Raw genomic sequence first — 22,960 nt, 5'->3', positions numbered from 1 at the left:
ATCCATTTGTTTTTCTGGTTTATGAAAAACCTCTATTGCTATAATAAGCTTTTGGGTGGTTTACATTTATCTTTTGCATTAATTTTATTTCTGCTCTGTACAGTATTTGCTTTAGGATTAATTATTGTAATATTTTAGAATATAAATGAAGTTTAGTTCTTGCTTTCTAGTATTCAGTTTAATATTTATTGTCATATTTTAGTGTATTAAGGCAAGCAAATCCGTTCTAAATGAATAGCAAAGTCTGTCAGAGATGCGGCTGCCAACTGCGCACATTTCTGCTGTCATTAAAAGACTCAGATTTAGCAAGTTCATTTCATATACTAAAACAATTGTTACCACCATCTACTGCATTATCAAGTCCCATCTGTGCAGCAATCATCTTACTTATATTCTGTATGATATATTGTGTTATTAATAAATGATTCTATAGTCAGACATAATAGATATAAAGAATTCTACCACACAAATAAAAATTGCCCATATTTATATTCTCACCAGGGGCCAAATGTAATAGGGTCCGAGTTTTGAAAATGTGCAATTATAGAGCTATACTCACACATTTTTAGAACCCTATGTAAAAGGGTGCGAGAACATGCAAACTTACATGTTTTCCACACCCCCACAACTTGCAATGGCAAAACTCATATCCAGATGTTTTGCCATTGTGAGGCTACAACTGGGGCCAATGTAATAGAATGCGAGTTTTTAACTCACTTTGAAACCCTTACTAAGTTTCTCAACCATTGATATATATCCATAAAAATAAAAAGTAGAGCTGCGCGCCGACCCCGTGTTTTGGCTTTGGTTTTGGATCTGGATTCATCTTCGTGTTTTGGTTTCGGATAAAAATCAATAAAAATTTATTAAAAATCGATAAAAAATCGATTAAAACAGCTAAAATGTTTGAATCCAAAACCCAAGTTTGGTTTTTAAAACAGAGTTCCGAACCGGCAACAGATCCGAAACAGGACTCGGTTCAAACCTGGCTCACAAAAGTGAATCCAAACCTTGACCTGCTACTATTCGAAACACCAAAATTCAGGTGTTTCAGAAATCTGGACCTGCATATCTCTTAAAAAAAAAGTTATGTTAGTAAATTAATATATAGAAATACCATATCTAATAAACTATAAATATATGTGCAAAAGGCGGAAACTATTTGTTTTTATCACGTTTTTCACACATTTTTTCTTTACTACATCATGATCTATATTTTATATATTTCGCTCTGAATGTTGCAGTACTTATTGAATATGTTTATTAATACAAAATAATTAAATAAAAATTATATTTTACTTAATTTTATTTAGTGGATGTATACTCCCTCTTTTCTTCTTAAAACTCTAAACTCTAAGTGGAGTCATCAGTAGCACTCCTGTCAAATGATAGGATTTTATTAGAAATGACTCATAGAAGAGTTCAAGATAATATCTTGAATATCCTTATTACCATTTATATAAGTAGAAATGAAGTGGTAGATTGGTGCGGGAAACAAATCCTTTTCTCTCTACATTATCCTATCAGGGCCAAGCTCCGGAATGCTTCGCATCCTGAAGCTAGATAAATCTGACAGCTTTGTAGCCCCAACAGAAACCTATGCTTTGTCTGCTGTAGGAAATGGAAGGACCACAGCAAATATCTTAGGGCCTGATTCAGACCCACTCGCGAGCGGCTGTCCGCTCGCAAGTGGGTCGATGTTCTGCACTGAGCATGCGCACGACGGAGGGAGCTCCGTCGTGCGCATGCGCCAGATGCGCCGAGCGAAGGAAAGTCCTTCGGTCGTTGTGTCTGATCAAAGGGGGCGTGCTGTCAATGTTGATTGACAGCACGCCCCCCTTTGGTGGGCGTGCTGGGGGCGTGCCTCCCTGACGGGGGCGTTCCTAAGGGAACACCTACCGTCAGAAGCCGGACCACTCCCACAGTGGAAGTGATTTTGGCTCTGATAGAGCCAAAATCACTCCGGGCCTTGCGGTTGAAAACCTCAACAAGGAGGACGCTCCATAGTTATGGAGGACGGCCCTCATTCAGAGCGTGCGCTCTGCTCAGAGCGTCCGGCTCTGAATGAGGGCCTTAATACAGTATTTGCAGATATCACCCGAAAACCAGTGTTTTTCGGGGACTATCAAGAAAATATTAAATTTGAATGTGAAAGTTTTGGACTCAGCATAATTGACAAACTGTACTTTTGCGTGTAGCATACAAATACTGGTCAGATGACCTGCGATTAAGGGGTAAATTTATTAAAGGTCGATTTGATTGTCGATTTGAAGTTCGATTTACTTCACCTCAAACCAACTCAAATCGAATTTTGAAAACCCTGGGAATTTCCCAGGTTTACTATTGGTCGATTTTGAGTTCGATTTGCAAATTGAATTCGATTTGGTTCGGTTTTGAACAGTGATTTTCTGTTCGATTTGACATGTTCATGTACAAATCGAACGGCAAATCCCACTTCAATCTAGGGATGTGCAGGCTCGGATAGGTTCGAGTTTGCACACCGAGTTCGGATTTTTCCCTCCAAAAAACGGCAAAACGTCATCTTGCATGGACAAACATCATCATTCCTGGACAAAAGTACAAAAATGTAGTGTAAAAAGAGAATATGTAAAACATTGTCTTTACAATAGAACTGCAGGTCCCAGCAAGCCTCCCCCGCATGCTGGTACTTGGAGAACCACAAGCACCAGCATGCAGGGCATTAAGGGCCCACTGGTACCTGTAGTTCACCTGTATTGAAATGTTGAAAAACACACACACACACACCGTGACAGTATAATTTTAATAAACATACTTGCACTCACACATGTACACACACATACACACACATGTACACATACTCACCAATGTATCGCTGTAGCATCGGTCCCCTTCTCCAGTAGAAATTCCATAGGGTACCTGTGAAAAAAAAAACATACTCACCGTCTCCTATGCGTGGTTCGGTCCTCTTCAGTCCAAAGTAGGCATCCATGTCTTCTTAAAATAACAAAACGATGAATGGCTCCCTCCTTTGAACTCAATGGTGAGCCGCAGGGTAACTAAAGTTTATACTGCGGTTCCCATGTACCGCAGTATAAAAGTACCAATGTTTTGTCGATGTTCGATATAGAGTCGGTTTGTTGAGAAATTCGGTTTAGTGTTCGAATTACCATTCGATTTAGGCTTTAGTAAATACTCAAAAGCAAAATTGCATGCAAATCGCATGCCAAATCACTCAAAATACCAAATCGACCTTTATTAAAATTGAGTTGAGTTAGGACTTTCCCAACTGTATATAATTTTTAACAAAGTATTAACTATGAGGGTGATGTATAAATAGTGAGGTGGACTAATAGAGAAGTTGCCCATAGCAACCAATCAGCTTTGAGGTAGTATTTATCAAGTACATTCTATAAAATGATAGGTAGAAGCTGATTGGTTGCTATGGGCAACTTCTCCACAGGTCCACCTCACTCTTTTCACTGCTTGATATTTCACAATACCATGTATGTCAGGTACATATTTCATTATATATTTATTATGATACTTGATTTTACTTTGTATGGTATGTAAATTGCCTGAATTGTCTGGGTTGAAATCGTTTGATAATTGTTTTCGTGCATAAGGTATTTTAAATTCTTTGTTTCATATGTTTAATTTATTACCTTATGCCCTATTTCCACTATTATACTGCCACATACATAAAATGTGATTAATAAATAATGTAGATTATGGAATAACACTGTAACTAGGTCTATGCTGTACCTTGCATTGTTTTTACTCCTGTATTTGTTTTCATCTTAACCCTGGCTCAAAATACAGTATTGTCTGGCTATACTGTCATTGTTGTGGTCCAATAATGAGGGATTGCATAACAATCTGTTCTTGATTGTATTTTCATTTCAGCTTGGCATTATACTATGGACTGTTCAGCATATTTGTAAACTCCAAAAGTAATTTAAACCAGTTATCCTAAATGTATCCTTATAGTTTTCAATAAACACTGTAATACCACTGTTCTCTTTGCCTCAGGATAAGCATTCAAATTTTATGATGATCTGGAAACTGTAGAATAGTGAATATTATTTGCCGTGGTTATATATTGTTGTAAAAGTTTATTTAATATGTAAACAGACAAAGGAAGTTTGTTCTAGGAACAAATTGCTCCTTGTTTTTGTGGTATCCCACAACTTTAAGATACCAATTCACTGGTTTGCCAGTGTTGCTGAGGCTGCTGCAGCCATATTGAACTACTGCCCCACAATACACCAGGTTCATCTAGGGTGGTGAGCACAGGCACAGCCTGAAGAGACAGTTACAGAGATGACAGATAGTGACTGTTACAGGTGAGGCTGAGCTGGACGAGGAGGTGCTGGGTGATCTGACCATTAATGTGAGAGGGAGAAAGACAGCTCCAGGACTTGGCAGTGGAATTACATACAGCCACTAAGAGTCAAGCTGGGTATACACTTAACGATGTGTGTACCCAGAGATTTGACGCCTGACGGGCTGACATATCGGGTGGCCGGTACACATTACACGATCCATCGTCCGACCACCCAATATGTCGGGCACCGACTTCATTCACCTGCCTGGTGTCGTTCATCACATTGACAGATTGACCAGCATGTACTACATATTTCTTGATGCGATGAACGACACTGTGGGAATGCACAAGGACCAACATAGTAGGTACACACTTGCCGTTGTAGGCGATATGTTGGCCGCCGGATCGGGCGACATATCGCCTAATGTGTACCCAGCTTAAGAAATAAAAGGAGAGATCAGTGAACAGAGAAAGAAGGAGTTTGTAAAAATAGCATAAAGCAAAAGCAGATTGGGCTGCAAGCAACCCTGTATCCAGAGTCACTTACACTTACAGCCAGTGGCAGAACATGTGAGTGGTGGGCCCAGGTGCAAAAATTTGCTTTGGGCCCCCTCCTCCGCCCTACTCCAAGTTCAAAGTGCAGTGGGTGCAGGGGCTGGCTGGCAACTTTCAGCCTGGGGGGCAACACAAGCAAGTGGCCCTGGTGATGTTAACCCTGACTAGAGGTTACATGTAAAAAACGCAATAGCCCACACAGGAACAAAATAAAACACATTGTCCCCTACAGGAAAAAAAATCAAATGCAATGGCCCTCACAGGAAAAAAAATAAAACACATATGCATTGCCCATGCCGCCCTACAAAAGTCTGCCCTGACCTGTCAGACTCACCCAGTGGAACTACCGGTTGCTGCCACTTCAACTTGCAGGCGCTGAAGAGCGGAATAGAGAGAGGAGCTCCCAGTCTCCCCTTTGCCCTCAGCCACGGGTAGCACCGGCAAACTGCAGCATCAGTGAGCAAGTCCCTGCAGATCACAATGCACAGTACTAAGCCCTGGAGAGAGTTAAATTGAATGAAGATAAAGTACCAACCAATCAGCTCCTGTCATTTTTCAAACACAGCCTGTAAAATGACAGGAGCTGATTTGTTGGTACTTTATCTCCATCCACTTTATCTCTCTCTAAGGCTTAGTACACAGAGCCCTTAGTAAACACACATTACAGCAAAAAAAAATATCCACAAGAATAAACATTTAAAAACATACTGCACATATACAGTATATACACACAATATATTTAATGTCCTGCGTTGCCTGGCTTTCTTTTAAAAAATTTTTTAACTCTCTCTTTCTTCAACCCACGTTTCTCCTCCCCACTTTTCCCTTCTCATTCCATCTTTCACTTCCCATTCTGTCTCTTCTCCATATCTCTCTTCTCCCTCCACTATTTCTTTTTCTCCAATCCCACTACTTTGTCTCTTTCTTCAATACCATCTTGGTCTTTTTCCCCTCTTGCTCTCCTGCCCCTCTATGTCTGTCTTTGTTTCCGTTCTGCCGCTCTATGTCTGTCTTTGTTTCCGTTCTGCCCCTCTATGTCTGTCTTTGCCTGGCAGGAATACAGTAAATGATGAGTATAGACACTATGAGGGTCATTGAGAGTTATATGAAGGGTGAATGTGACTGAGTGACAGGGCAATGAGAATCAGGGTCAGTGACAAGCAGTATAAGTGGCAAGAATATTGAGTGTGTGTTAAAGGGTGTGTTAAAGGGGGGCTGAGGGCAGAGACACTAAAGGGGAGTTAAAGGGAGGGAGAGGACAGGGAGACTGTGGGCAACTTACAGAGGGGGTGAGGACGGAGACTGAGGGGGATTTATATTGAGTTTGAGGGCACCAGTGGAAGCTACAGATTTCAATGATGCGATTGACAGACCTTGTGGAATGTACGTGTGTGTGTGTGTATATATATATATATATATATATACATACATACACACACATATACTGTACATACACTGTATATATATATATACACACACATATACTGTACATACAATATATATATATATATACACACACACACACATATATATATATATATATACATATATATATATATATATATGTGTGCACTTAGTTTTTTCAGGGTCTCTCTAGTTGCGATGGCACTATAAGTCCCAGCACATCCAATTGACAAGGCGTGCTGGGACTTGTAGTCTCATCTCAGCTGGACAGGCAGTCAGTGGCCTAGTAGTAGGGCCCCCAAACTTGTTACCTCCATGTACGGTGCAGGTGCTTCTGGCTACAAGGGGAAGCCTCCGGGCATCTGTACAAGCACAGTCGCTGCAGGGATCACTAGCTCCCCGTTCTAACTGCTGACTCTGCAGTCTGCACTGCAGTGTGGAGACAGACCGCGCGGGAGAGCTGGGAAGTGCAAGGGAAGAGGAGGTGCCTGGCCACCTCCCCTCACCCAGTGATGCCCCGCCCCTGGTGACTGTCTGAGCAATCTGCCCGTGAGTCCGAATCCTGGCTTGCGCTGCCTGCGGCCGGAAAGCATGCACAAGATGCTCCCCAGGCAGCTGCTTATTACAAGGGCTTCAAAGAAAATCAGTGTGGCAGACGGCCGCACTGATTAGCCTTGCTACACAAACTGAGTGGCCGGGGAACATCCTATGCATGTCTTCCAGCCACCAGAAGTGTATAGAGAAAGACGGCCCATAACACTGAAATTATACCGGCCCGGGGGGCAGATGGCACCCTGCCCCCCGGCCCAGCCCGCCACTGAGTGGGTGACAGGGAGAGGTAGAGGGTGAAAGGGAGAGGCAAGAGGTAGACAAAGAGAGGCAAGAAGGTGACAATGAGAGGGTGACAGGGAGAAGCAGTGGGTGACAGGGAGAGAGATAACAGACAGTGGGTGACAGGGAGAGGGAAGAGTCAGTGGGTGGAATTCAATTGATTTCGCGGCCCGCATCTCCCGTCTAAAGTGACAGGAGATCGCGGGCCGCTATTCAATTGTGCCAGCTTTTCACGCTGATCGCGCCCATAGAGGTCAGGTTTAGCCGCGTAAAGCAGCTAAACCCGACCAAAGTGCTGGGCGCGATCGCAAAAAGTGATGTTTGGGCGCCCAAACATGTCACTTTTCGCACATTTCAGCTCTCATCCCCCAGGGGCTGCGAGCTGAAATGTAGCGCTTGGCAGCTGATCGCGCCCGACAGGAGCAAGAATAGAATAGCTCCGTCGGGCGCGATAGGGGCTGGAAAGAATTGAATTCCGCCCAGTGAGTGATAGGGAGAGGTGACAGGCAGTAGGTGACGGAGAGGCAGTGGGTGACAGGGAGAAGCAGTGGGTGACAGGGAAGAGGAATAATAGAACTTCTAATTGGGTTTCCGGTTGCACCAGATAGCACGTATGCCCTCATTCTTCATTAAGATGAACCCCACAAACATCATTTTCTCTCAACTTGGAAGAGTGGGGGTGCTACCACGGACAAATAGTTATATCAAATACTGATAGAAGAAGAGAAAGAAGTATCCATAGTGGTGCACTTGACAAATGATAATACATAAAAAATAACTTTTATTACATTTATACACATAATATCAAAGGACTAAAAAGCAAAGATATTTGTTTAAAAAAAATGTGTGTGTAGTGTAAATAACTGTATTAAAATACGCATACGCTCCTGATTCACTAAATGTCCTGTTATCGGTCTCAAGTATAGGTTAGCATATATCTGTATCTATCAATATAAATAGTATCACCATACAGATATTAACCTCATATGAAGATGATACATGATCTGGATGCTGAAGTCAGTATGCAGCAAGTTTACATATGTTGTATCATGTATTGCAGAATACCATTCCACTGGTTCAGTGAGAAAAGGGGAAAGCAATTCTCCTAATTATGATCTTGTACTTCTCAGTTATTACCTCATGTATTATTTCTGGTTTTTTTTTTATTGAAAAAAGCATTCTTTATTAACATAAAGATAGCAAAAAACATACATAAATCACACATACAAGTGTACTGTGTCGCAGCACAGCTTAAACCCAATACACAATCAAACATACAATATAATGCATTGCAAAACATATAGCACAAGACATCCTATACTATACATAATGCACTGCACTATTCATTCAGTACTTAAACAAAAACAACAATCAACTAGGTCTATGGGTGTAGAGGGGAGGGGAGGGGGGAATCACAGAACTGAAGTTTTTATTGAAAGACAGACACATATAGGGGAAGGGTGAATAAATAGAAAGACATATCAACAAAACATCAGTCTCTGTGAAATGGGGGAAGGGGCCACTGTCCCAGTCCTTGTTGGACAATCAAGCATGGGGGGAGGGGGCAGAAGAAGGGGGGTTTAGTCCTCTTCTTCCTCAGGGCTGTCCATGATGGAATAGTCTCTTAGCAGGCTGTGAATCAGCCTGCGACAGTCCTGGATAGACATCCTCTCCCTCCGCAGAATGAGGCGATTCCTGGCAAGCCACAAAGCGTCCTTAACACAGTTCATAAGGCGCCAGGCCTCCTGGATTGCCCCATAGGTGTGGGTGCCAGGAAACAGTCCATAAAGTACCGAGTGGTACGAAAGGTTGCTCCTTGGCACACAGTCTTTGAGTTCATTTTCCAGGGCATCTAACAACAACTGTGCATAAGTACAGTCCCAAAACAGGTGCATTGATGTTTCCTCATGTGAGATGCACCAGGGGCAATGTCTGTACCTGCTCAGGTTACGGGAGTGCATGAATGTCCTTAGGGGCAGACCCCCTTGGATTGCCATCCATGACATGTCCTTGTGTCTATTTGTGAGCCTTTTGGAGGCCACATTTTTCCATGCATGCTTGGCAGTTGCTGAAGGGAGCCCTGGAATAGGCTCCATAACGTCTTTGGCTCTGATGAGCTTGTGGATAGTCTTAGGTTTCCACAAGTCAGGTTTAACTCCCTCCAGTTGGTGCTCCCTCACAAACTTGGACACATCCAGGTAGAACCAGGGAGTGTTCCAGTTGTAAGGGATGGAGCTGTCCCACTTAGCCCAGCCTAGGGCCCTCCAAAGGGGTAGGAGGAAAAAGCGAGACATGGAGTTTCCTGCAGAGTCATTATCAGTCTCACACAAAGTCCTGCGGATACAGTTGCACACAAAGAAGGCTCGCAGCATGGTGGGGATATCTGGTATTCCCTTTCCACCTTTGAGGGGCTCCTTGTACATAACTGTCCGCTTAACTCTGTCCATCTTGGAGCCCCAGATGAAGTGAAACACTGCCCTTGTGATGGCCCTGCAGACCGTGACCAGAGGTGGCCAGGCCTGCGCTGTGTACTGCAGAACGGGAAGGATCTCGTTGCGCAGTACAAGTGCTTTTCCTTTGATGGTAAGGTCTCTGAGGCTCCACAGTCCAATTTTTTGCCTTACAGTGGCAAGTCTTTCGTCCCAGCACTTCAGGGCCGCACCCTCACCACCAAGCCAGACTCCCAGAATTTTGATGAAGTCCGGCTTGACAGCAAAGGGGAATGGAGCGGAGGATGACAGGTGCCACTGCCCGAACAGCATAGCCTCTGACTTCCCGCAGTTGACCTTTGCCCCTGAAGCTCGGCCGAAGCTGTCGCAGGTCTGGACGAGTGCTGTCACCGAACTCTGGTCAGCGCAGAAGACAGTGACGTCGTCCATGTACAGCGAACACTTGGCCTCTCTATGGTCTGGACCCGGTGCGATGACTCCTCTGATCTCTGGTTTCCGTCTGATGCATACAGCCAGGAGCTCTATAACACAAACAAAAAGAAGAGGTGAAAGAGGGCAGCCTTGTCTGACCCCAGATAGAATAGGAAAGGGGTCAGTCTTCCAGCCGTTCACCAACACCGAGCTGTGAATATCAAGGTACATCAGGTTAACATACGTGCAAAACATTTCACCAAGCCCAAACCTCTGCAGGACCCTACCCATCAACTCATGTGAGACACGGTCAAAGGCCTTCTCCTGGTCAAGGCTGACCAGAGCCGCATGCACGTTCCGGTACTTGATGTAATGGACCGTGTCTCTGAAGAGGGCAAGGCTATCTGCAATCCTGCGGCCAGGAATGCCGCAGGTCTGGTCCGGGTGAATGATCTGTCCGATGACAGCCTTCAGCCTGTTGGCAAGTACCTTGCCCAGGATCTTGTAGTCCACGTTCAGGAGAGAGATGGGCCTCCAATTTTTCAGCTCGCATCTCTCCCCCTTACGCTTATACAAGATCGTGATCAGTCCCTCCCTCAGTGAAGGAGGCATTTTGCCCTCCACCACCATCTCCTTGTACAGCTCGAGCAGGTCCGGGCCAATGAGGTCCCACAGCGCTACATAGAGCTCTGCTGGGAGACCATCACTGCCCGGGGTCCTGCCCTGCCTAAAGGATTTAGCGGCAGAGTGCAACTCCTCCAACACCAAGGGAGCATCGATGGCTGCTTTACCTGCAGGATCAATAGTGTTAGTGATACCTGACAGGAACTCATCAGCCACAGCACTGTCCGTCGTCTTTGGGGAGTAGAGGTCACCATAGTAGTCTGTGATGACCTTCATGACGCCCTCCTTCCCCTGCTTGGGAATACCGGTCTCATCTCGCAGCTCAGTCAGGGGCGTGTGGCCAGAGTGGAGTTTCCTGAAAAAGAAAGAGTTACATTTCTCACCCTTCTCCAGGTTCTCCACCTTGGAACGGAAGATGATGCGTCTGGATTCCTCCTCGAAGTGCCCTTTCAGGCTCTTTTTGGTCTCCTCCAGATCATCTCTCACGTCCCAGCCGCACCATTGGAGGTCCTGCAGGGACTGCAGTTGTCTCTGCAGTCCCTTGAAGTTCCTCTTTCGGTCGCACGCCTGTTGTCTACCTTTGACCTGAAAGAAACTGTGAATGTTAGCCTTAACATATTCCCACCAGTCACTCATACAATCAAAATAGCATTTATCATTCTTCCATGTGATGTAGGCATCCTTAAGCTCCTCCAACACCTCCTCCCTTTCCAACAGAGCACAGTTCAACTTCCAGGAGCCTGGGCCAGGAGGAAAACCATTGCCCAGGACTCCTTGGGAGAGAATGGCCCTGTGGTCAGAGAAGAAGCAGGGAACCATAGCATGCCTATTCTGCTTCACTGCTCTAGAGGTAAACACAAAGTCAATGCGGGAATGCACCGAGCCATCGGGGCGGCTCCACGTGTAATTCACGGAGCCAGCCCCCATGGAGCCCACAGCATCCCACAGAGAAGCTTCAGTTACCATTTCTATGAGCAGTTTAGATGTCGAGTCAAGCTTAGCAGTGTTACAGGTGCTGCGTCCATCCTCCTCCATGGGGCAGTTGAAATCTCCGGCCATCACTACTGCCCTAGTGGTTTGCGAGCTGCAGCCACAGGGTCTGGAAAAGCTCCAAACGCTCATTCTTACCAGGGGATGCATACACACAGATTAGCCTAATAGGCTCACCTGCCCAGGAGCCGTCTACGATAAGCAATCTGCCGCAGACAAGCTCCTGAACAGAATCTAGTGTGAAGAGGCTCCCCCTAATAAGAATGGCGACCCCTGCAGACTTACACTCACTCCCACCAGACCAATAGGATGGACCATGAGACCACTGCCGGCCCAGATGTCTATAGGACCTGGAAAAAGGAATAGAGCATTCCTGCAACATGTAAACATCACATTTCTGAGTATCTAAAAATGCAAACACAGACTGTCTTCTAAACTTATCCTTAATACTCCTCACATTAATGGTAAAAAGGGAAAGAGACACCATTAGTTGGGAGAAAAAAGGTTAGAACACAGAAAAGAACATTTAGCTACCACTCTTGTCGGGCGGTGCTTCCTCTTGAACGGCTACCGGGTCGCCCTGTTGGGGCGGCTGCATACAGCTCTGGATCAGCTGTTCGATCAAGTTGTCAGCATTCAGGTCAGGTACTACCTCCTCCACGAGGCTTTCCACCATCGCCTCCATCTCGTCCTCCAGTGGAAGGGGGTTCTCGACCTGCTCTACCGCCAACTTCTTGGAAGGATCGGGGTCAGCAGCTGGGCTGTCAAACTCCTTTCGCTTCCTGCTCGACTGTTGAGTGCCTGCAGAGGATACAAGAGGGGGAAACTCTTCCTCGGAGAGGAGAGAGACAGGGGGGGTGGAAGAGACAGTGGGATGGAGAAGGGAGCGGGAGGGAGAGGGGGGAGGGGTTGTGCCAGCAGTGGGGATGGGAGTTGCTGTCATAGTGGGAGGAGGGAGTGGGGTAGGATGGGTGGGAAGGGGTGGGGTAGGAAGGGTAGGACGGGTGCGAGGGAGTGGGGTGGGGGTGAAAGGTTTCTTACCCTCCTGGTGAGTCTGCTGGCCTTGTCCAGTCACTGCTGCCACATAGGATTTCACCCTATTGGGGCAGTCTCTGTAGACATGGTTCACCTCCCCACAGAGGTTGCATGTCTTCTGGGTGGGGCAATCCTTGGTGTCGTGTCCCGCCACCTTGCACTTCTTGCAGGCTGCCACCTTGCAGTCTCTCCCAATGTGGTCCTTCCCACCGCAGGTCTTGCAGATCCGCGGCTGGTCCGGATAACTGAGAAATCCAGCAGATGCGCCCAGGGAGAAGAACTGTGGCAGGTGCACAACTCCATCGGGGCTCCAGTTGTCCTTTTGTAGCTTAACAATGACAGCCCACTTGCCTGTCCAGAAGCCATTCCTGTCCAGGATCTTGGAGGGCTCCTTGATCACCGTGCAGAAACGGCCCAGGAAGGTGGCAATGTCCTTGCCAGGCGTGTGTGGGTTCCGCATTGAAACCGTCACCCGCCTCTCCTCTCTTTGAATAGGGCAATTGCCCACAAAGCGAGAGAAAGGGGATTCAGGCCTCGCCGCTTTCACCGCTTCCCAATACCTCTTGCAGATGGCAATGGAGGCAAAGGTCACCTTGATGTAATTCTGTATGCTGAGGGTTTCAGCAGTCGAGAACCCCTGTTCAAGGATCATCTTCTTGCCGAAGGTCTCCGTTGTCATGTCCGGCATCTTTCCCTCCACTTCCTTCAGCTTCATGACCACGGTCTGCCTCATCCAGGGCTCCAAGGCTGGGGTACCCTTGGGCTGGGTCTGGCTGGGCTTCCCGGGGGCTGTTGCAGGAGGAGCGGTGGAGGTGGATGGGATCTGGTTGGGCAGAGCTTCGGCCGGCTTCGGTCCCTTCTTTCCCGTCTTCTTCCTGGCGGAGGTGGCTGGAGCGGAGGCTGGAGCTGGCACCGGGGTTGGAGCAGCTGAGGCCATCTCTCCTGCTTCTTGCCCGGGGTCGAAGTTGGGCTGGAGAAGGGTCTGCGGCGGTCGGAGATCGGAAGTCGCTTTCGCAGAGGGCAGAGCAAACAAGTCTAACCCAATGCCAGTCGAAGTCCTTCCTCGTCGCGGTCGCAGGGTCTGGTCGCCGCTGGTCGGAGGTCGGGAGACGGCTTCGCAGAGGGCAGAGCAAACAAGTCTAGCCCAATGCTGGTCGAAGTCCTTCCTCGTCGCAGGGTCTGGTCGTCGCTGGTCGGAGGTCAGCTTCACAGAGGGCAGAGCAAACAAGTCTGACCCTCTGCTACTTGTAGTCCTTCCTCGTCGCAGTCGGCAGTCTGGGGGACGCTGGTCGGAGCTTGGCAGTCGCTTCTTCAGAGGGCAGAGCAGCAAGTCTAACCCTCGGCAAGTCGAATCCTTCTTCCTCTCAGCAGTCCTCTTTCAGCTTCCTCGGCCGGTGCAGGTCCAGAAAAAATGCAGCAGCAGGTCCTCTGGAGCCCGAGTGTAGCCAAAGTCCAGTCAGTTGAAACTGATAAGAACAGGTACTACACTTGATCTTAGCCAAAAGGCAATGCATTCATTGATACGCCAATTTTTGTTAAATCTGTCACAATATGATTCAGTTGGTTAGCGGCACTCCACACTATTATGTCCTTACTTTGACAGTTCTTTTTATCTAAGCGCTGTAATTACTGAGATGTCCAACTAATTGTGATAGAGAAATGTGCACTACAGCGCGAGCTACTTGAGACTGTTGTTAGCATATCTGAAACTAATATAGAAATGAAACAATGATAATATGTATCAGTATCACCACTCACACTGACTGTTGTTAATATAAGAACGAGGTGCAGTGCTGTATTACGAAGGGAATCCCCCCGGACATGCACTTGAGCACATAAAGATTTGTGAATGAAATAAAGCAGTGGGAATAGAGATATATATTTTTTATCTGCATAATGTATTTCCCAGCAATACCCGTATTGACAACAAATAGAGGATGTATGGTCTATGATACATGCAACTAGGTTACAGCTTATTGTGGGGGAACTATAAAGAGATCAGAACCTGTATAAAAACATCTCAATGGGATGTTGAGGATAGAAGTATATAATAATTAAAATTTGTCACTGCAATAGGATAGCAGCAATAGGGAAGAGCTACACAGCACATACGCTGTGACGTTACTTGGTCAAAAATAGAAGTAAGGAACCTCATATATGTATAGCAGAAATAATACATGAGGTAATAACTGAGAAGTACAAGATCATAATTGGGAGCATTGCTCTCCCCTTTTCTCACTGAACCAGTGGAATGGTATTCCCGGTATGCTGCAATACATGATACAACATATGTAAACTTGCTGCATACTGACTTCAGCATCCAGATCATGTATCATCTTCATATGAGGTTAATATCTGTATGGTGATACTATTTATATTGATAGATACAGATATATGCTAACCTATACTTGATACCGATAACAGGACATTTAGTGGATCAGGAGCGTACACGTTATTTAATACAGTTATTTGCACTACACACACGTTTTTTTTTAAACAAATATTTTCGCTTTTTAGTCCTTTGATATTATGTGTATAAATTTAATAAAAGTTATGTTTTATGTATTATCATTTATCAAGTGCACCACTATGGATACTTATTTCTCTTCTTCTATCAGTATTTGACAGGGAAGAGGGGAAGAGGTGATGGGGAGAAGCAGTGGGTGACATAGAGGGGGAGAGGGTGACAGGGATAGTTGACAGGCAGTGGGTGAAAGGGAGAGGGGATAGGCAGTGGGTGACAGGGAAAGAGTGATAGGGAGAGGTGACAGGCAGTAGTGACAGGGAAAAGCAGTGGGTGAGAGGGAGAGGTGACAGGGAGAGGGAGGGACAGTGGGTGGCAGGGAGATTATGATAGGAAGAGGTGACAGGCAGTGGGTGACATGGAGATGCAGTGGGTGCCGAACACATTATACCACACTGTAGTGCCCCCCACATTATGCCACACTATAGTCCACACACATTATGCCACCTGTAGTGCCCCCACATTATGCTACACTGTAGTGCCCCCACATTATGTCACATTGTAATGCTCACACATTATGCAATACTGTAGTCCCTACACATTATGCCACCTGTAGTGCCCACACATTATGCCATACTGTAGTGCCCACACATTATGCCACCTGTAGTGCCCCCACATTATATAACATTGTAGTTCCGACACATTTTGCCACACTGTAGTCCCCACACATTATGCCACCTGTAGTGCCTACACATTATGCTGCACTGTAGTCCCCACACATTATGCCACATGTAGTGCCCTCACATTATGCCACCTGTAGTGCCCATACATTATGCCATCTCTAGTGTCCACAAATTATGCCACCTCTAGTGCCCACACATTATGCTACACTATAGTCCTCACACATTATGCCAAACTGTAGTGTCCACACATTATACCACCTGTAGTGCCCACACATTATGCCAAACTTTAGTCCCCACACATTATACCATTGTATACCCAGTGCCATCTGTAGTTCCCACACATTAAGCCACCTCTAGTGGCCACACATTAAGCCATCTCTAGTGCCCAGATATTATGCTACACTGTAGTCCCCACACATTAAGCCACCTGTAGTGCCCACACATTATGCCATCTCTAGTGCCACCACATTATGCTACACTGTAGTGCCCACACATTATGCCACCTGTAGTTCCCACACATTAAGCCACCTCTAGTGCCCACATATTATGCTACACTGTAGTCTCCACACATTATGCCACCTGTAGTTCCCACACATTAAGCCACCTCTAGTGCCCACATATTATGCTACACTGTAGTCCCCACACATTATGCCATCTCTAGTGCCCACACATTATGCCATCTCTAGTGCCACCACATTATGCTAGACTGTAGTGCCCACACATGCCACCTGTAGTGCCCACACATTATGCCACCTGTAGTGCCCACACATTATGCTATACTGTAGTGCCCACACATTATGCCACCTGTAGTGCCCACACATTAAGCCACCTCTAGTGCCCACATATTATGCTACACTGTAGTCCCCACACATTATGCCATCTCTAGTGCCCACACATTATGCCATCTCTAGTGCCACCACATTATGCTACACTGTAGTGCCCACACATGCCATCTGTAGTGCCCACACATTATGCCACCTGTAGTGCCCACACATGCTACACTGTAGTGCCCACACATTATGCCACCTGTAGTGCCCACACATTATGCCACACTGTAGTCCCCACACATTATACCAATGCAGTGCCCACACATTATGCTACCTGTAGTGCCTACACATTATGCCATCTCTAGTGCCCACACATTATGCTACACTGTAGTCCCCACACATTATGCCATGCCCACACATTATGCTACACTGTAGTCCCCACAAATTATGCCTCCTGTAGTGCCCACACATTATGCCACCTGTAGTGCCCAGACATTATGCCACACTGCAGTGCCCACACATTATACCACTGCAATTCCCACACATTATGCTACCTGTAGTGCCCACACATTATGCCACACTGTAGTCCCCACACATTATGCTACACTATAGTCCCCACACATTATGCCACCTGTATTGCCCACATTATGCCACCTGTATTGCCCACACATTATGCCACCTGTAGTACCCACACATTATGCCACACTGTAGTCCTTACACATTATGTCACCTGTAGTGCCCACACATTATGCCACACTGTAGTCCCCACACATTATGCCACCTGTAGTGCCCACATGTTATGCCACCTCTAGTGCCCACACATTAAACCACCTCTAGTGCCCACACATTATGCTACACTGTAGTCTCCACACATTATGCCACCTGTAGTGCCCACATTATGCCATCTGTATTGCCCACACATTATGCCACCTGTAGTGCCCACACATTATGCCACCTGTAGTGCCCACACAGTGTACTCACCAGCAGTATCCTCAGGCAGCCGGCAGAGCAGCAGTCACAGCCTCACAATAAGTTACACCCATGAGGCTGCGCTGCTGCTAAACTCCAGGTCAGAGGAGCATGTGATAGGCTTCTCCAATCAGAGCTCAGCACATGCTCCTCTGACCCCACTGCATAGACTACTGAGATTTATTACCCAGTAGTGCACTGCAGTGTTGAGCCTGACTGCAGTGTGCTCCAGTCCCCTGTGTGTTGCTGCCGGCCACCTCAGTCACAGCTTTGATGACTGCCCGGCAAGCAGCTGCACTGCAGCCTACCATTTACAAATGGTGCCCGGCAGTGTGGACCCCTATATTGCAGCTGGCCCCGGTGCAGTGCACCGGCTGCACCACCGGTAGTTCCGCCCCTGCTTACAGCAGGGAGCCAGCAATTATCATACCTGACTTTCCCCAAGTTCAGAGTGAGAGCTGATACACAAGTGATACTCAGCACTAGGTGAGGAGAACGTTCCAATTATTACACCAGATTATGGAATAAATATTGTTGTTAAATTGCATCTCTACTGTGTCGCATCTCTCTGTGTCTGGGGAAATCTTGTCCCTCTGCTGGGGGGAGGCTTTAGTGATGAGCTGTTGCTGAAAAAAGACTTCCCACCAAGGAAAATCTGATCTATATGCACACCAGGGGAAGCAGGGGAGGCAGAGCTCTCCTATCATACTCCCTGTCATGCTCCAGACTTTTGATATAAAAACTGTGTTGTTACTTGGTATACATGTGTGCCTCCCCAGCTATTGACCTCACTGCACTACACTGCTGCACACCACACCATTATTACCCTCACTACTTCGTGGTGTTACATTTTCTGTTTTTTTTCTCCTAGCTCTGAATCAAGCCCAAGGAGCTGAATGGCATGAACTTGTTTTAAATAGCTTTGCTCTAACACAGCTTCTTATTTGCGAATGAATGTAGTGTGTTTAATTGTATATGGGTAATATAAATCACCGGCATCACTAGGCGGTTTGTGGGGGGTGTAGACTACAACTGGTGTCACCCTCTGACCGGGTTACACCAAAATGCCAACTGCTCCTTAGTGACCAGTAGCCGAGTGCTGTACTATGACGTTAGTGGGCAGGGCCCGGCTCCTGATCACTGATGAGGAGCCACTAGTGCCGGGAAAGTTCATGCTGGGCATGCCCGCAGAGTGATCAAACATATTAAAACTTACAATTGCAACTGGAAAATGCAGTCTATATGTTAGAAGAAATGAGAAACCCCATGAAAGGAAGAGAGGAGGAGTGTGGAGCCGGCAGTAGCTACATGACTTGGAAGCTACTGGAACCAAAAGCATGTGGCTGAGGTGTGACAGGTCATTTAGAGGGAGTCTGAGGTAACCTAGAGGAGAGACAGACCGGCTCTGGCATGGCAGTGACATAAATGCTAAGGAGAGACCTGGCTAAGACATGAGGGAGGAGAGTGACTCTCCATACAGAGCCAGAGAAGACAAAGTGATAAGGTTACAGAAAAATACAGAGTCAAGCTGCAGTTAAGAGAGTCTGGGACTTGTAGTACCACTGTCAGTTGCAGTGTTTTAGTGAATGGCGTACCTACGTTCTGGAGGGGAAACTGTGGGCCAGATTCACTAGAGATCGCTATTGCGATTGCAGCTGCGACTATGCACGTAGGTCTGCTGCAAAATTATGCTAATGAATGCAATCGCAAAACCATCGCACAGCCAGCATAAAAATGCCCACTATTGCTATCTCACATCCGTAATACCTTGCAGTCCTGGGTATACATCTATAACATCGAAAAACATCGGCCCCTTACGCACATTTACAGCCGGTCTGTCACTACTCAGAAATTGCTAAGCTCGTCGCACACAGTAAGCACTCAAGCTGCATATGCCGTCGCAGTGGCTAATTTATGCAAGCTCTTGTAACAGCGTTCAAATGGACAGGCACACCTGTGTTTCTCCAACCACTCCCACGTCACCACCCCCAAATGCTGACCTCCCGTCACTCGCTCTGCGATGGCTTTCTTTCTGTGTGAGTGATCGCAGAGCAATCGCAATGCTAACTCACGTGTACTGAACATTGCATTGCAGATCTTAGGTAATGCTTCCATTTAAACTGAATTATGGTTTGAATCCCAATAAACAATTTTCAGTACCCCTTTAAGTAAAGTGACCCAGTGTAACATATCTCTGGGGTCATTACTTATATAAAATATAAAAATACTTGCCTAAGTTTTATGTTTCATTGTCTGAGTTTTAGTTGGGGAACCCTTGCTTCTTGCTGAGGCGTGGTCTGAGCCCAGAGTTGCCTCTAAAAGAAGAAGTGAGAAGATGACTTCACTACAGAGGTAACTCCAGCTTACACTTGTACCCAACCATCTTTTCCCTCACCTCTTTGGAGTATCACAGAGTAGCACAGGCCAAGTCAGTACACAGAGATCCATAAGGTACTGTAGAACATCAGACAGAAGGGTAGTCATGAGGGAAGCTAAGAGTTGGTAACAGGTGTCAAATCCACAAGTGAGGTTAGTTCGACCCTAAGGCACAGGAGGTAATAACATTATGGTAATAGCGGTAACTGGGCTGTTCATAGTTTGAGCCATCCACTGGTCAACTTTTTGCACATGCACGACTCAGATGGGCCTGGGAATGGAGGCTTGGTCAAATATAGGAGGTGTGGCCATTCCCCCTCCCAAAAATGTTAAAAATATATGATATACTCAGCATAGGTGGGTTGGGGGGGACAATCATTGCAATCACCCCAACTTTAGAACTCGTCCTCTGCCCACTACCACTGGCCACTTTATAGCAGTGCAGTGGCAGTGGCACATTGGGCAGGGAGAGAGAGGAGACTGCCGCTCTGTGCTGGGACCCTCTGGATCCCAGCACACAGCAGCGTGTGCTGGGCTGAGAAGGGAGGACATTGCCTCTGAGCAGCAGTCTTCTCTCTAACACTGCCTGGTGTGCCCAGGTGCATTGTCATGATGGAGAAGGGCACCACATGCGTCAGTTCTTGGACGGCACCTGGAAATGTCTTCTAGCACTTGCGTCAGGCATTGGTTGGCATACCAGTCCTCAGTGATGGTGCGCTGCTGCACGATTGGTACAGTAGCTACATGACCAGTCTTAGTCACAAAAACAGCCATCTGCTTGGTCACGCTGGGCTCACATCGGACCTTCTGTGGTGGCGTACCTCCAACTGGGGTCAGATGGGCCAACTGTTGTTTGGTCCTGGAGTCGTGTAGATCCAGTATTCATCACCACTGATGATCTCACAGACTGAGCGACTGCCATCAAACCTGGACAGCATGTTGCGGCTCCAAGTCCCCTGAGCCTCCTTCTGCTCTTGAGTCAGCTGATGGGGCACCAAGCATGCAGAAACCTTGCTCAGGCCAAGCTTTTCATGTAGAATCGAGCAGATGGATACCGATGAAATGCCTATCTTCTTTTCTAACTGGGCCATGGTCACCCTGGTGTCCACCTCAACTATGGCCTGCACAGCAGCAGAGTTGTCCTCGGTGATAGCTGACACAGGCCAGCCACAGCGCTCCTCATCTTCCAGGGACAGTCTCCCATGCTGAAATTCTGCAAACCACTCAAACACAGTGATTCGGGACAGTGCTTTCTCACCAAAAGCAGCTCACATGCGGTCCAATCTTTCCTGCTGTCGCAGACCACTCTTGTAACCATAAAAGATCATGGCTCTCCAGTGGCCTCTGTTGAGCTCCATTTCTCGAGTTTCTTGAAGGAGGTGAACAAGTTGACTTCTTCGGTGTGCATGCAGTGCTGCTTATATACGGTTCTTTGCCCTGAAATTTCACAAGAACTTTAGTGAGCTATATTCAGAACGTACTGTATATTCTGGTCAGTAAATTTGACAAATCTGGTTACAGTATATGTATTATGAGGCATTGGGGTTTATTTACTAAAGTGTCGAAAGAGGAGGCACTACTGTGCAGATTTCCGTCCTCCTGTTCTCCAGTGAGGCTTCATCACTAGTGTATATATAACAGTGAGTACACCTGTATCTGCTATCTATCTATAAACCAACACCATTAGTTAAGTAACTGGGCTGTTCATAGTTTGAGCCATCCACTGGTGTGTGTGCCTATATAACTGTGCGGTATCAACACCAGCACACACATAATTTCCAACATAAAAGACATTTTTACAAACTGCCAATTTGCTGTGGCTTTTCTGAAGGATTTAGAGCAATGATTTATTTTAAAGGCAGCAATACATGCCGTGTATTGCAGTTTAAAAATATTGCTGCTTTACATCCCACAACAAAACAACAAAAAATTGCCAGTTTGAAAAAAAAAAACACCTTTTAGTAAATAAACAACTTTAAGTGTGTTTTTTCTGTATTTCACATCTGATGCAGAAGGAAATGTGCAGACTTGTTTAGTCTTTTCAATAAGACATAATATAATTAACTGTGCATTATATTAAAACTGCTTTCTAACCTAGTTTTTCAATATATATCTCTTCGTACAGTACATATTCATTCGTGACTTACTGTAACATTAGCAGATCACATGCTACTGAGTGGGTTAGTGTATATCTGAGATGGTTGGTCACATATTTCCAAAAATAAATTACAGATCTCGCACACATGTTCGCTCAAAATAGCACTTGCTGTATTAGCAAAAAAACCCTTAAGAATATTAAGAAAAATACAATCTGTAAAAAGATGCATTCAGTATCATTTATTTTTAAACCAAGAGAAACTTGAACTACAGTATTGCCTGATGTTTTAAATATGGCTTTGTAATGGTACTTTGCATTTTTATGATTTAAACTAGGTAGACTGAAAGAATAGGAGAAATTGGGTATAAATGACATATAAATATATGAAAATGCATTGATTCAACGAAAGGTTGTAACCAGAAAGCTTATAGCAAAAAATATATGTTTTGGTTTTGGATCTGGATCTTTCTTCGTGTTTTGGATCTGGATTGGTTTTACCAAAACCACCCTTCCGTGTTTTGAGTTTTGTTTTTTGGATCTGTATTATTTTTGAAAAAAGCATAAAAACAGCTAAAATCACAGAATTTGTGGGTTTTTCTGCTCCTATGCTATTATTAACCTCAATAACATTAATTTCCACTCATTTCCAGTCTATTCTGAACACCTCACACCTCACAATATTGTTTTTAGGCCAAAAGGTTGCACCGAGGTAGTTGGATGTCTATTCTAAGCGTCACAAGTGGGTGGCACAAACACATGGCCCATCTAGTAGTGATACTGCAGTGGCAGACAGGATGGCAGTTTGAAAAACTAGGCCCCAAACAGTACATAATGCAAAGAAAAAAAAGAGGTGCAAGATGGAATTGTTCTTGGGCCCTCCCACACACCCTTATGTTGTATAAACAGGACATGCACACTTTAACAACCCAATTATGTCAGCGCCAGGGTCTGCCACACGACTGTGGCTGAAATGATTGGTTCGTTTGGGCCCCCACAA

The 22,960-nt window shown here is 45.8% G+C and overlaps 2 protein-coding genes across 2 annotated transcripts in view; one reads left to right on the top strand and one right to left on the bottom strand.

The window, feature by feature from the left end:
• The window catches only part of RTN4R (reticulon 4 receptor), a 282,799-nt gene that overhangs the window by 157,543 nt on the left and 102,296 nt on the right, over window positions 1–22,960 (top strand). The gene's annotated exons all lie outside the window — the stretch shown is intronic.
• On the bottom strand, window positions 8,677–11,640 carry LOC148534888 (uncharacterized). The gene is made up of 2 exons (XM_088465488.1): window positions 10,776–11,640; window positions 8,677–10,067 (listed from the first exon to the last, which is right to left on the bottom strand). Exons 1-2 carry the CDS (start codon window positions 11,638–11,640, stop codon window positions 8,677–8,679), a joined length of 2,256 nt encoding a protein of 751 aa, XP_088321614.1.

This window comes from Taudactylus pleione, unplaced genomic scaffold (genome assembly GCF_031769625.1).
Source record: "Taudactylus pleione unplaced genomic scaffold, aTauple2 ptg000062l, whole genome shotgun sequence".
In the NCBI taxonomy this organism is placed as follows: Eukaryota; Metazoa; Chordata; class Amphibia; order Anura; family Myobatrachidae; genus Taudactylus; species Taudactylus pleione.
This window is presented reverse-complemented; position numbering and strand designations above follow the sequence as displayed.

What these genes read in the sequence shown, in the direction of transcription:
- LOC148534888 (XM_088465488.1), bottom strand. Translation starts at nt 11,640, where the DNA reads ATGGCCGGAGATTTCAACTGCCCCATGGAGGAGGATGGACGCAGCACC. An exon ending in GGCTGATGAGTTCCTGTCAG is followed by an intron (nt 10,068 to 10,775) that starts GTATCACTAACA and finishes TTTGTGTTATAG; the next exon opens with AGCTCCTGGCTGTATGCATC.